Source organism: Stegodyphus dumicola, chromosome 12 (genome assembly GCF_044657685.1).
Source record: "Stegodyphus dumicola isolate Sdum_Otavi_A_Nest chromosome 12, ASM4465768v1".
NCBI lineage: Eukaryota > Metazoa > Arthropoda > Arachnida > Araneae > Eresidae > Stegodyphus > Stegodyphus dumicola.
The window spans coordinates 16,333,506-16,349,684 of NC_140779.1; the positions used below are offsets into that span (position 1 = coordinate 16,333,506).

The 16,179-nt window shown below is 34.7% G+C and overlaps 1 protein-coding gene across 1 annotated transcript in view; it reads right to left on the minus strand.

The window, feature by feature from the left end:
* LOC118190533 (QRFP-like peptide receptor) overlaps window positions 1-15,976 on the minus strand; it is a 390,283-nt gene extending 374,307 nt beyond the window's left edge. Inside the window, exon 1 of the mRNA XM_085806919.1 lies at window positions 15,183-15,976. Coding sequence (XP_085663045.1) covers window positions 15,183-15,580 — 398 coding nt within the window. The 5' untranslated portion in view covers window positions 15,581-15,976. The remainder of the gene's footprint in view (window positions 1-15,182) is intronic.
* Between the last annotated feature and the right edge of the window lie 203 nt (window positions 15,977-16,179).

The following is a 16,179-nucleotide window of genomic DNA, read 5'->3' on the forward strand; positions in this document are numbered from 1 at the left end:
ACTCATAAATGTCGGTTCACTTTTCAAATTGTTGCCACAAAATGTTAGAGTCCTGCATTATATTTGAAGAAATTGAATAATGAAAAATCTGCATAAATGTATGTATATTTCTCGTATTGTGATAAAACAACGGTACATAGAGCCATCGAATTTTGAATAACGTAATCCTCCAACGAATATGAGCATGTGGAAGACCAAATTTGAAATTTGAAATTTGTTTTATGATCGATTTCCTATTTTTTAAAACTTTGACGAATTTTTGATTAACAAACTCAAGGATTTCAAAGCGAGCAATGGCAACGTTGTGCAGAAAAAACATTTTTATCTCCAGCGCGTGAGTCTCTGTATCGGAAATTCTAAAGATAGGCTCGTTTTAAAACTATTTTGCGATATTGCTGTTGCACTGGATCTTATGGTTTAAGTGCGAGGAACATGATATTTAATAAAGAAAGGTAACACACAAAATGTTAAAAATCGCCCCTTTGGACGTAATTTAAAATCTGAAACATTTCAGATTTTTTTTTTTTCTTGTTATTGTAATGTAATGCTTATTATTGCATTTATGCCACAGTTGTAAGTATGGCGCGCTGCTCCCCTGGAAGGGTAATAGTGGAGGTTAAACCTCCACGAAGTGCCCAAAGGGGGAGTAGACCTGTAGTTTGATTTAGTTCAAGAGGCAGGGAAGCCAAAATCTTGTTGTTGTTCCTGTCCAGGGATTGTACTGCCCGGGACATGCAGTCCTTGGGAAGGGGGCAGTGTTACGGATTTGGTACGAGGGCCATCCAGGAAGTAGATTACGTTTCCGTCTGTGTCCGCTAGGGGCGGGGCTAGCGCGGCCATCTTGGGGTCAGAGCGTTGCGCAGCTCAGTCTGCATCTAGCCGTGCTAGTGAGAGGTTCGTGCTGTGCTCCGTTCAGATACTGTGACGGTTTGAAATGTCTGCGTTAATTGAAAATCCCGCGAGCTGCGAGGTGCGCTCAGTAATAAGGTTTCTGACTGCAAAAAACTGTAAACCGATAGAAATCTATCGGCAGCTTCGTGAAGTGTATGGGGACAACATTATCACTGAAGGTGGAGTGCGTCAGTGGGTCATAAGATTTCAAAATGGCCGAACCAATGTTCACGACGAAGATCGAAGTGGGAGACCCAGCATAGTGACCGCCGAACTTCTCGAAAAAGTCGATGCTAAAGTCCGTGAAAATCGAAATTTCACAATAACGGAACTTTCTTTGAGTTTTCCACAAATTTCGCGAAGTTTGTTGCACGAAATCATCAGCGAAAAGCTTGGTTACCACAAGTTTTGTGCAAGATGGATTCCAAAAATCTTGACAGAGGACCACAAAAATCAGCGAATGGCTGCAGCGTTGAACTTTTTGGACGCTTACCATAAGGATGGTGACTCTTTACTCGATCGCATCGTTACTGGTGACGAAACATGGGTGAAACATGTGAACTGTGAAACGAAATTGCAATCAATGTAGTGGGGGCACACAAGTTCTCCCCAAAAACCCAAGAAATGCATGCAAACAATGTCGGCAAGGAAGATGATGGCGACTGTTTTTTGGGACAGAAAAGGTGTAATTTTGGTGGACTTCCTGGAAAGAGGCACTACAATAAACTCTCAAAGGTATTGCCAAACTCTCCAAAAACTCAGAAGAGCAATTCAAAACAAGCGCAGAGGAATGTTGAGCTCTAAGATCTTGTTGATTCACGACAACGCCCGGCCCCACACGGCAAATGTCACTCGTAAAGTTCTTGAATCTTTTAAGTGGGAGTTGTTTCCTCATCCGCCGTACAGTCTCGACCTGGCACCGAGCGACTTCCACCTATTCCCAGCAATGAAGAAGTGGCTGGCTATGCAGCGTTTTGATGACGACGCACAGCTGCAAGAAGAGGTAACGAAGTGGTTGAAGGCGCAGGCGGCCGAATTTTTCGACGAAGGAATTTCCAAGCTCGTACATCGCTACGATAAATGCCTTAATTTGTATGGTGACTATGTAGAAAAGTAGTATTTGAGTGTGGCTTTCATCTGTATATAATAAAATTTGTTTCCTATACTTTGTTTATTTTTTTATTCCAAAACGTAATCTACTTTCTGGATAGCCCTCGTATTTGAATAGCTAATGTTAGTTGAATTATAAGTAAAATTGTTTTATTCCCGTGCAGCGCAGCGCGTGTTGAATATTAAAAGAAAGCTAAGCCGGAAGATTAAAAATACAAGAGCGCGTGCATTTAACATTTAATAAATAAATATCTCTTTTTGATTTCTTGAAGCCCACCAGCGGCCGAGCGGTAAAGTCGCTGAACACTGGTAGTTCGGTCCGAGGTTCCAATCCCGCGAACGGGCTGGCTGCATGGGTGTTTTCGTGGTTTTCCCCACGTGTAACGTGTATACGACCCAGTTTCCCTTAGAAAGTCCTCCACGAAAGGCATCCCTCCTCTTAGGCAGATAGCCCTAGTGTGCTTTGCCATAATTAAATACACCAATAATTGATTTCTTGAAAGTTCCCGAAAATACTCGCGCGCGATTTAAAATCTTATAAATAAGAGGAAAACCTCTCAGTTCGGTGATTTTAGTTAGTTTGAGCTGTTTTGAGTTTGTTTAGAAAACTGCTCTTGTTGATTGTAGCGAATTCGCGGATTAGCTTTCTTTAGCTGTTTTGAGTTTGTTTAGAAAACTGCTCTTGTTGATTGTAGCGAATTCGCGGATTAGCTTTCTTTAGCTGTTTTGAGTTTGTTTAGAAAACTGCTCTTGTTGATTGTAGCGAATTCGCGGATTAGCTTTCTTTAGCTGTTTTGAGTTTGTTTAGAAAACTGATCTTGTTGATTGTAGCGAATTCGCGGATTAGCTTTCTTTAGCTGTTTTGAGTTTGTTTAGAAAACTGCTCTTGTTGATTGTAGCGAATTCGGGGATTAGCTTTCTTTAGCTGTTTTGAGTTTGTTTAGAAAACTGCTCTTGTTGATTGTAGCGAATTCGCGGATTAGCTTTCTTCAGCTGTTTTGAGTTTGTTTAGAAAACTGCTCTTGTTGATTGTAGCGAATTCGCGGATTAGCTTTCTTCAGCTGTTTTGAGTTTGTTTAGAAAACTGCTCTTGTTGATTGTAGCGAATTCGCGGATTAGCTTTCTTTAGCTGTTTTGAGTTTGTTTAGAAAACTGCTCTTGTTGATTGTAGCGAATTCGCGGATTAGCTTTCTTTAGCTGTTTTGAGTTTGTTTAGAAAACTGCTCTTGTTGATTGTAGCGAATTCGCGGATTAGCTTTCTTTAGCTGTTTTGAGTTTGTTTAGAAAACTGCTCTTGTTGATTGTAGCGAATTCGCGGATTAGCTTTCTTTAGCTGTTTTGAGTTTGTTTAGAAAACTGCTCTTGTTGATTGTAGCGAATTCGCGGATTAGCTTTCTTCAGCTGTTTTGAGTTTGTTTAGAAAACTGCTCTTGTTGATTGTAGCGAATTCGCGGATTAGCTTTCTTTAGCTGTTTTGAGTTTGTTTAGAAAACTGCTCTTGTTGATTGTAGCGAATTCGCGGATTAGCTTTCTTTAGCTGTTTTGAGTTTGTTTAGAAAACTGCTCTTGTTGATTGTAGCGAATTCGCGGATTAGCTTTCTTTAGCTGTTTTGAGTTTGTTTAGAAAACTGATCTTGTTGATTGTAGCGAATTCGCGGATTAGCTTTCTTTAGCTGTTTTGAGTTTGTTTAGAAAACTGATCTTGTTGATTGTAGCGAATTCGCGGATTAGCTTTCTTTAACTGTTTTCAATTAACTTCTGTTGAACGGTTGAGTAGTTAGAAGATAACTACTGTGAGATATTGTAAAACTGAAAGAATATCTGAGGGAATTTAAGCATTTTGTGATAATAATACATTTTTGTTCATTTTTCATCGGACTTGTGCATTCATTTCGTAACGAACCCGTACGCACGCAACAGTATTATTATTCCAATCTATTATTATTATCACATTTTGGGCTCCAAACTCACACTTCCAAAACCTCATAGATATTTTGATTCAACAAGGAAGGAAGTACAGATTACAAAAAGAATTGAAATATATGCAACAAATTACATACATCAATCTTATTGCAGAAATTTTAGTTTTTAATTAACTATTTAATGTCTGAATAAAATTATCATGGCGCTAAAAATCTGGTCAGAGTAAAGCAAGATGTTTCGTAGCCTGCTGAAACGAGACATTTTAAATTTGTAGTTTAAATAAATTTTAGGTAACGTTAAAATCAGAAAGAAACATAATGAGATTTTAAAATTTCAATACATTTGTAGAATCATCAGGATGTTTTCAATGTCAAGAATCTGAAAAATTCAGCAATGCTCTCGCCAGGGCTCGAACCTGGAACTCTGGAATACGCGCTGAGTGTGCTAACCGTTAGACCCCCGAAGTCATGCAGAATGGAGGAAGAAAATATACTCCCCCCTTTTATAGGGCGATTGAGGGTTAGGGGACGCAGTCGCCCAATCCTGGTGGTGAAGAATCATCATCCACCACCTTTTAGTTCAGGCGTCACTGTAGAGTCATTATGGTTTTTTCAATGTTAAGAAACTGAAGGAAATGAGCAATGCTGCCGTGGGAACTCTAACCTGAACCTCTCGAAGCGCGCCGAGTGTGCTAATCGTTACAGCACGAAGGCATGCAGGAAGGAGGAAGAAAATGTCTTATACATTACAACATTTAAAAACAGCAATGTTTTGCTATTAAACAAAAAATCTGATACGAACACCGCATGCCTCCCTTCTACGGCCGGTTAAATTATATACGCTTTTGCTGCCTTTCATTTTAACTTATTTCCTAGAATTATTCTAACTTAATGAACCGATCTCTCAAGGTAAGTTGAAAAATGATATAAAAAATTACAGATTTTGAAATTAAATATCTGGATGGAATTATTTTTATTTTTATTTTTATTTTTTTTAAATTTATTTATTTATTTGTTTTTTTGTCGTACGGTGTCAAACTTCTTAAATTTTTTTTTCGTAAGAAGTATAAAACTTTCCTGGATATAGTATAGAAACCGAGAGACCGTATTAAAATTTAGATTTCTTTATTTGTCGAAAACAATTATTTTTTTTTAAATTTGGAATTGCCAAAACATGAATATCTTTATTATCTAAAACACTTCCGTAATTGAAAGTATACGACTACGCCCAACGATTGCGAAAATAAAAGCCGGGGAAGGACTTTTGACCCGGATAAAGGGAGTGGGTATATGTAAATATGTAAGATATAAAATATGAAAGAAAATGACTCACAAATTATTAATTATTAATTTGGCAATAGCCCTTTTAACTCCTGATTTTATCTAATTACGTCCCCTTCCAGGAATAGGTACTGCGCCACTTACGACATTATTTAATCTGCAATGATCCGCAATGTTGGGAGCTCTTACCCAATCACCATTCCAAACTAAAGCAAAGAAGCCGACTTTATAAACCAGCCGCTTAATACGCTTCACTTTTGTCTTCTGCTGTCGTTTCGCAAGCACATAATTAATCGCTATGCTGCATTAAATATATAAAACACGTATATAAAATTGAGGGGCGTTTATAACACTCATAGTGCTGTGAAAAGTAATTAATGAGGCGTGATTAAAGATATGTATTATGAATGTTCAGGAGTAAATTATGTGTTGAACTTAGCACGTTTGTCTGCTAGATCAACATTCCATCTGCGCAACAGTTTCAAGCTATCTTCTTGCTTTAAGTATCTACAATAAAACTTTACATACATACGTTTTATACTGCCCATTGGAATAAAAAGGGAGGTGCATAACTAGATGCTATAGTAGTTCCATGTATAAAATTTCAACATTCTACGGCTAATAATTTTTGAGTTATGCGAGATGTAAACATACGTACATACGTACGTACAGTCGTCACGAAAAAATCCCTTTTGAATCCATTTTACAAATGCAGATTTCCATTGAATATCCGTTTGTGTTCCTGGTGTTTTTTGGTGTATTTAATTAGGGCAAAGCACACTAGGGCTATCTGCCTAAGAGGAGGGATGCCTTCGTGGAGGACTTTCTAAGGGAAACTGGCTCGTATACACGTTACACATGGGGAAAACCACGAAAACACCCATGCAGCCAGCCCGTTCGCGGGATTCGAACCTCGGACCGAACTACCAGTGTTCAGCGACTTTACCGCTCGGCCGCTGGTGGGCCCGTTTGTGTTCCTATCCTTAGTTTACTAAAATTTTAAAATGAGTGAGAGAAAATAAAACACAGGTTTTCAAAATGTTATTTAATTTAAGAAAGGCGCAGCGAAGTACTTTTCGCCGAAAATCAATATCTATTCTTACGACAGCTGTACTCAATCTTTCGAAACTGTTGAAACCCCTTAACAAAAAAGATGTATAAAAAAAATAGGCACCGTGCATTCAGGATCACTTTTATTCTAGACGATGAAAAACTGCAACAATATCTTAGGTAACTCTCGCGAGGGCTGCATTTTGGATTCTTTTGGAATTGTAGGGTTTCGAAAGAACTGATTCTAAATTCTTTAGAAATCAAATCAACAGAATATTTTTACCCCAGCTACAAATATTTTAAAAATAAAAATTTATTATTTTCTATATCTCTCTGTATTTTGTCGCAGGTTTTGCCTCGATTGGGCTCTAAATATTAAAGTAAAATGTCTGAAAATAGTAGTAAACATTTTAATAGTTCTGACTGAAATTTGGAATTATTTATCTTATGTTAAACTATTGTCAAATTGTGAGATGAAACTAAGATTTAATTTCACATTTGGTAATAAATAAGAAAATTACATTACGCCCAAACGGCCCTTTTTTAACGTTTTGTGTGTTACCTTGATTTATTAAATTTCATGTTATTTTCAGTTAAACCATAAAATTCAATTCAACAGCAATATCGCAAATTATTTTTATAATGAGCATATCTTTACAATTTCCGAAACACAGTCTCACGAGCCTGAGATAATTTTTTTTTTCCCCAATACAGTGTTGCCATTACTCGTGAATTGATTACTCGTTACTGAATCGTTAAAGTTATTAATCAAAAACTCATAAATGCTTTACAAAATGTGAAACAGATAATAAAACAAATTTCAAGTTCCAAATTAGGGCTTCCAGATACCCATATTAGGTGGAGGATTGCTCTATTCAAAATTTGATAGCTGTAGATGCCGTTGTTTTATCACAATGCGAGAAATATGCATACATTTAGGCAGATTCTTCATTTTTTAATTTCTTTAAATATAACACAGAGCGATAATATTTGGTCACAACAATTTGAAAAGTGAAATGGACATTTAAAGTTTTCAACGCAAAATGCTAAAACGAAATTAATAGTCCTTTTTTGGCTAACAAAACTTTGCCTTATGATTTTTACCATATCAGGCATAGTCCGAGGATGTCTTACGTTTGAACCCACAAGCAATTTTGCTGCATTAATTCAAGTCAAGTCAGCTCTACCAATTAGAGCTAGAATATGCCAAAGCGTAAGCATAGTCCGAGGATGTCTTACGTTTGAACCCACAAGCAATTTTGCTGCATTAATTCAAGTCAAATCAGCTCTACCAATTAGAGCTAGAATATGCCAAAGCGTAAGTGTATACTCACAAATATATTAATAATTTTGCTCATTTTGCATATTATTGTATTATCTTATAACTACACCTTTTATGGTTCTTCAGTTGGTACAATGTAATAAGATGCAGATAAAATCTTACTATAAAATAAAATTATTACCATATTAACAGAAATATAATTTTATTTACCAACTCAGTTGTCAAAAATACTTTTCTCATCTTTTATTTTTAAAAACAAATCGGGTTCTAAAGATTAAAACTGTTGCCAAAAACGATAATGCAATAACATGCAAAGTAAACATTTATAATTATTAAAATATTATGAGAATTAAAATATTAAAATATTGTGAGTTACTTTCAAACTAATTATTTATATTTTATGCCGTTACAATCTTTTTGTGGCAACAGTTTTTGTCAACGTGTCATTTTATCAACGCAGTCAAGGGATGAAAGTCTGAGCCAACCTTGCCCGGGTCGGGGGTCGAGCCCCAGACCTATGGCGCTCGTTGCGCTATGCGCTAGCCACCGAGGCCCGCCTCGGCTAGTGTGAGTGTGATAAAAATTACGAGACCAGATTCTTAACATTCTTTGCGAATGCATTACTTCTCCAAGACTGAGAACGTTTGTGTTCTTTGCATCAGTGCTCCGCAACCTTTTCTCACCTGCGACGCACAAAAATTCTTTCTGGAATTTCGTGGCACACCAAAAGCTAATGTATATATGTATTGATTTATACACAAAATTTACAATAAATTTTTGTTTTTAATTTGAAAAACATACAATTATAAAACCATAACATATTTATTTATATGCAATCATAATAATTATCAATGTGATACCTGCGCTTGCTTCAATGAACACAAAAGTTTTATATTCGGCTCAATATCTGACAACGCAACACGAAGTTCTTGGTCAAGACCTTTTAAGCATGACCGCTTATCATTTTTAATTAATAATAGAGTTGAAAACTTTGCTCACATAAATATGTCGTAGAAAATGGAAGTAATGTTAAAATTGCTCTTTCGGAAATATGAGGATATTCTTTTTTTTAACGTAAATCCAGAAAACATCTAATGGAACTTCGGAGAAGTATAATTTTAAAGTCGTGTCACTTTTCAAATCTGTAAATTCCTCTCGAATTTTTAGAGGCAGCGCTTCCGTAGAATTTATTACATTGTTTGCAAAAGGATTTCGAATCCAATCGTTTTGTTCCGTATTAATGGATTAAAAATATTGATCAAATTTCAGCTGAAGCATACTTAAATGTTGTTGGGCCAGATCCAGAATTGATTGTTTGTTTTCGGTTGTAATATAATTAGTCCTTCTGTACATTTCTAAACATCTTTTTTGCAACTCTTTCTCCCAAAGTTTGAATTTTTTAATAAATCCTTGTAATTTATCGGAGCACGTTAAAATATTCTCATTTCGACCTTGCATTTTTTTATTAAGTGAAATATACAGTGAAATATATAAAAACATTTAAAATAGACATTATTAAGGAAAAAAAATGTCATTGTGTATTAAATACATGATAAAAAATTGCAAAATGTCAAATACATGTATTTGATTGCGGCACACGTATATCCTACTAATGGCACACCAGTGTGCCGCGGCACACCGGTTGCGGAGCACTGCTTTACATAATATAAATTCAGTTCAATCTATAATACTGCATATAAACTGTGTATAGTGCAAAGATTGAAATAACACTTCAAATACAAGGCTATAAAAGTGACAATAAATATGAAATTTGAAATAAGTCTTAAAAATTGCCTGCATAAAATACATCAATGCTATTTTATATACAGGCTTTGATCAATCAAAATTAATTGTATTTCATGAAATACTAAATCCTCATGTTTAGATATACTGCATGTTTATGAATTTATATTACATAAAAGAAAGTTATACAAATTTCTGCATTTCGGACGATATCTACTGATCTTTAATTTATTCAAATATATCGTAAAAATTGTTTTATATTACGTACATCACTCACACACCCACCATACTGAAGCACCATTAATAAGGGTTCAAGGCAGCGTCCACGAAAAGACGTTTAAATGGTTTAGCTTGATTTGGTTTACGTGATTACGGTAAAGCCTCGAGGGTTATCTATCTAAGGGCAGGGATTAGTTCGTGGAGGACTTTCTAAGGAAAACTGACTCGCATACATGTTACAAATGGGAAAACCACGAAAACGCCCATCGATCCTCGAACCGAACTATTGGTATTCAGAGACTTTGCCCCTCGGCTGCAGGTGGGCAGACTTTAAGAACACTTTAAGGACAGACTTTAGAAACTTTAAGAAGACAGAAAGGATTTATAATCACAATTTTAGCTTAAGATATAATTTTTAGTTGTAAAATTTTAATCTGCTACTATACTATAATTATAATATTGTTATTAGAAAATTTTAGCTTATCATCCTGTATTAAATTTGTTTAAAATATTACTAATACTATAGAACGTTAAAATGACCACCCTTTTATTTCATTTGTTCGTCCTGAATGAATAAATTTCTTCGTAGGAAGAATTTTTTTTCCAGAAACATTCTTCAAATGTCATCCAGTGTGTCCTTTTATTTTCACCCTGGACAAATAATCTGCATAAGCTCTTTGAATGTTTTGAAAACATGGAAACATTTCTATGTATGTCGGTGGGATGACATACTTGATACAATCTTGAATCTTGGAAAGAACGTGAATTGATTCTTCTCGTTCTTCATCCCTGCTGTTTCAATGTTTAATTCGAAATCTAGTTTTTAGCCAATTTTTAATCCTTTCGCCGTCCTCACCTGTCCGCGAAAATTTCTCCCCAGCGGCCCTTTGTTTTTTGCAGCGTGTAATGTTGTTTTCTCTGTACATATATAACTTTCTATACATAACATTCGTAGTGGATGAATGTCAATGAATATTAATTATAAGGAAATAAAGCATAATGGAAAACTAATAATATCTCTGCTTATTTGTAACAGTAGGATTAATTTGGTAACATCTGATCCAGGCACTCCACTCCTCCCATTTTGTTGTTGTAATCTTTTACAATTATTGGTTTTTTTGCAGTTCTTTTCCCGTGTTTCAACATCAATGATAGAGTTATTATGGACTGTACTCATCAAACGCATATCCTTCTTATCTTTCAAATTCACAACCTCATTTTTTCTCTTTTTCTGCTGAGTAGACGTTGAAGATCTCTCACTGTCTTGTATCTTATGTAAAATGGCGCGAATATTCATAAACCCCGGGAGAAAATTCAATTAGAAATAGAATGCCTGATTAGTACTGCCCTCTAGGAGGTATTAGAACAATCAAAAATAAAAACTCAAACAAGTAAACATTTAGAAAACGTTTTAAACGTTTTAAGGTTTTAAAATGTAGAAGAACGCTTGAAGCGCGTTACGGCAGCCCTGCAGAAATTTCACTTGAACGCGCTAGACGCGTTAGAGGTTAAACTGCACATAACAATAATGTCATTAGTTTGGCACGGCATTTAACATATTCCTCCAAAGTAATGCTTGCTTCGAAGCAAAGCCGATCCTCTTCATCTAAATCACAGTTTCATCATGATTTCGTCTTCATCGAATTCTGAATTTGAGAACTTACTTATAAAATTGCTCTTGTGGCCTTTTAGTCTCGAAAAATCTAACTAAATAGTTTTCGAGCCTTGTGGCGTTTTAGTCTCGAGGCCTTTTAGTGTTGTGGCCTTTTAGTCTTTTAGTCTTTTAGTCCCTTTTAGACTCTTGTGGCCTTTTAGTTTCGAGACTAATGGGCCTTTTAGTCTCGAAACGGCATTTTGCTTTCAATCATCATAAACGGCGTATCACTTTTCAAATTGTTGTCACCAAATATTATCACCCTATTGTATTGAAAGAAATTAAATAATGAAGAATCTGCATAAATCTAATATTTGTAATAATAATGTAATACTGCACAAATGTAATTATTTAATGTTCCTCTCATTGTGAAAAAGCAAAGGCGCCTGGAGCCATCAAATTTTGAATAAACTCGAACATGGGCACCTGGAAGCACGAATTTTGAATTTGTTTTATTATCCGTTTTCTATTTTATAAAATTTTAACGAATTTTTGTTTAAGAAACTCAACGTTTTGAAAGCGAGTAGTAGGAATACTTTATGGAATGAAACATTTTAGAAACTATCTATCGAAAATTCTAAATATGTGCTCATTTTTAAATTTCTGTTGATTTTAACGTTGAATTGAATTTTATATGGCGCAAATGCGAAAATCGTGATATTTAATAAATTAAGTTAACACGCAAAACATTATGAATAAAACGAAGAAAAAGCATTTTTTTCTTGCCATTTTGCTACAAAAATTGAACATTGAAGACTGAAAAAAATATAAAAGTATATGCCAACACTTAAAAAGTCATTGGGAATTCCTTCGTCTTTCAAACATTTTAACAGAAAGTTTACAAGGTATTTCTCCGGCCTTCCTAGCGTACCTTTATGGTGTAGTGGTTCTGCATGCTTGGCCGGTATTCGAGAGATCTGTGGTTCGATTCCCGGCGAAGGCGTTGTTAATTTTTCATCTCTCCGGCTTTTTGAAAAGTATCTAATGTCTCTATAAGTTGTTTATGAAGAAAAAGAGCATATAATTAAAGGAAACAAAGCTAACTTAAAACATTTTTACTGAAATGGCGCAGAACTGAAGCACCTTCTCTCTGTAAATTTGTGCGGTGAGTAGACCCTGCTATTTGTCTTAGCTCTCCAAGCGACATTCTTTCCTCCATGTTCCAAATTTCATCTCATGTAGCAACCTGAAACAGCCCATTTCTCCTTTCCTGTTCCCCAGTACATCTATTTGGAATTTCCAAATTCTGTCGAAAGGAGGAAATGAATTCCGAAAAAGTATTTGAACTGCGAAACGAAACACCATTGAATATAGCAGTAGTAAAACGGCATTTAACCGAATCTATGCATAGAACAAATGAAAGATTTTACTGATATGATGAACAGAAATGAATCGGAATAGAACTAAAACGATGTATAAATGTAAGAGTCCTGATATGATGAACAGAAATGAATCGGAATAGAACTAAAACGATGTATAAATGTAAGAGTCCTGATATGATGAACAGAAATGAATCGGAATAGAACTAAAACGATGTATAAATGTAAGAGTCGTAGAAATGAAAAATATATAAACGAGGATTCATTGTGTAATATAACCAGTACATTTTTTGTTGACAGAATATTCTGTTTCATATGTGATAAAAATGAAATCGTAGGGCTGCTAAAAATGATGAAATTTATTGGTTAGGTTTAGGTTATTTAATTAGGGCAAAGCCTCGAGGGCTATCTGCCTAAGGGGGAGGGATGCCTTCGTGGAGGACTTTCTAAGGAAAACTGGCTCGTACACACGTTACACATGGGGAAAACCACGAAAGCACCCATGCAGCCAGCCCGTTCGCAGGATTCGAATCTCAAACCGAACTACCAGTGTTCAGCGACTTTACCGCCCGGCCGCTGGTGAGCCCGATGAATTTTATTGAAAATTGCCATAGGGAAATTTATCGAACTGAATGTAATCATTTATGTATGTGTCTTCTCTATGGTAAAGCTGCTTGAAGTTTTGTTAACATCTTAGAGCAATTCTTATAGGGGAATACTTTAGTATACTTATAGCGGAATACTTTAGAATACTTTATATAGGAAAATACTTTAAAAGTTTTGTAGTTAATTTTGTATGAATAAGAATAATATGAGGGTTAAATGAATTCTTTTATACATTTTAGTTTCCGCTAAAAAAAAAAAAAAATATAATAGAACCTAAAATGCCTTAATACTGAACGAGGAAATAAGATCTACCCCATCTTTTCATTTTGATCAAAAATTATACCAACAGAAATGATGTAATGTACTATTAGTGGTGCATGTTAATAGTACATGTTCCACAGTTTGAAAAACTCGAGATTTGGAGAAATAATTTTCCTACTTTAAGAAAAGATTTTCTATCGTTATTGTTTTTTTTCCTCATTCAATAAACTAAAATGTATAAAATAAACTATATAGTTTTTAATTACACTGTTTTAGGCAATTAATTAGTGTAATTAAAACCTATATAGTTTATATAGTTACAAAACTATACGTTTTGTATATTACCTTTATATATTTAATATCATGTTCTTTGCACTTAAACAACATGAAATTCAATTCAACAGCAATATCACAAAACATTTAAAAACAGCATATATGTAGAATTTACGAGACACAGACTCGCGCGCTGGAGATAAAAGTATTTTTTTTCTGTACAGTGTTCCCATTGTTCGCTTTGAATTCGTTGAGTCTGTTAATCAAAAATTTGTTGAAGTTTTACAAAATATGAAATAGATAATAAAATAATTTCTAAATTCCAAATCTGGGCTTTCAGATGGCCATATTCGAGTAGAACACTACTTATTCAAATATGATGTCTCTAGGTACCTTTTTCACCATGCGAGAAACGTACATGCATGCAGATTCTTCGTTATTTAATTTCTTTAAATATAATGCACGGATGTAATATTTGGTGGCAACAATTTGAAAAGTGAAACACCATTTTGTAGTGGATGCCGCAAAATACCAAATCGAAATTAATAATATATTGCCTCTTTAGGCTACTAATTATAAAAAAAAAATTCTAGAGTCTTTTGAAAAATTGGCCAGGATTTGTAAATTACATTGGAAATTCGGTAGAAATTTTGTTGCTGTATTCTATCATAAAAGTAAAAATACTTTTATGATAGAAACAGGAAAATTCTGTGATTATTAGTTCATTCATTAAGCAGAGATATGTGAGAAAAATTTACAAAATATCGCATCAGATTTAAATGAAGAAATATCAAATGGATTTTAAACAATAGCTTCGAGGTGCATACCTCCAACATTCAAATTACACCCGTGTCAGAATCCATAACTGTAGGTTTATTCATTTCGGCTCTATGGAATATACACGTGAACACATGCACAGACAAACTCTTTCATTCATTAATACAAAGTATTTATGTTATGTTTAACATTCGAAATTAGATGTTTTAAAAAATAATCACTTTAGTGGACACTGAATACAGAAGGACATTGAATTTATAAACTATTGGATAAATGAACAAGTGATCTTTTAACAAGACTTTAAATCTTGACTTTTAGTAAATAGTACTTAAGCGTCATTTGTTTTGACATATGTCTAACGAAGATTACTTTGTCCTTTTAATGTTAGGCTTATGATATAGATTAAAATCCTCTGAAAGACAAGACCGCATATATACGGCCTGGAGAATTATTGGGATGTCTGTATGAACGTATATATACGTACGTATTGAAATATGTCCAAGAAATTAAAGCAATATATTAAAGTGCAGGAATTAACTACCAGGGGTATTTTGACATTAAAATTAAGAAAGTACCTCCTTCTATTGGCAGTTTTTGGAAATTTAAGCTTTGTTTCTGAGAATATTGTCACATATGACTCAACCAATCTCTATAAGATCTTTCTAGGAATACGGCTGATGCTTCGAAATAAAACCCATCTAGCGATTATGAATGCGTAAAAACTTCATTTAGATACTAGTCTAAAGATTTGTAGGAAATAATACTCGGCTTTAAAGAATATCAAGGAAACTTACCTCTCTATGCAGATTGCAACTAACGTGAGCACGCTGGCAAAGACGAAGATGGTCTGTAAGTACATCATCGCGGTACACAACGCATCGTTGAGTATTCCCCACCGTGCTGGTGCTGTAAGTTCCAGAAGCTTTACTGGCAGTACGAACATTCCAACCATAAAGTCGCACACTGCTAGGTTCACGATGTAGTAGTTGACTGCTGTGTGCATCTTCCGGTTAGTGAACACTGTGCAACAAACTACAGCGTTGCCAATTACGGCGCAAATCATTACAAGGAGGTATATGATTACAAATGCTAGGTGAACTGCTGGAATTTGCGTGAAGTCCGGGTATGGCACCGGAGTACTGTCAATTGACTGATTGTCCATCACTGTGGTAGTTTCTGGTGTTGTATTCATGGCAAATATTACAGATACTTTTGAAATTAATCGACGAAGAAATTCTATCGATTTAAGACGTTAAATTGTAAGGAGCTCAAGTAGTAAATGATGTCAACGTCCAGTTCTTTCCTATTGGAAGTTCTGTTCTAAATGTCCAAAAGTGAACATCATTTACCGAAATTCAGAATAAAATATTTTTAGAAGAAACATTCCATCAGTTGAAGCGTTACCATTTATATCTGTGAAGTTTTACTGTAAATTGTTTGTTCTCAAAGATTCAGTTTTTGCTTTAGAAAAAGTTTTAATATTACATTCTCAATATTTACATAAATTTGATTCTGAAAGTTGCTTCATGGAAATAGTCTTAGAAAGCAGTTCAATGCTTTTATTTTTCCAGTTGTTATAATTTAAGTTAAAACTAGATGAATTCCCGGAATTCACAAATACATTCACAGTACCATTGTTTTCATAGTTCACATGCTAAAATCAGAAACGTAGCTTTGTAATTTCGGAATACACAAGAAAATTACATTAATAAATAAAAATATTAAAACAATCAAAATTATACTATTGTTGATTTCAATTTCCTACCATTTTTTGAAAGGTTCATAAGATTT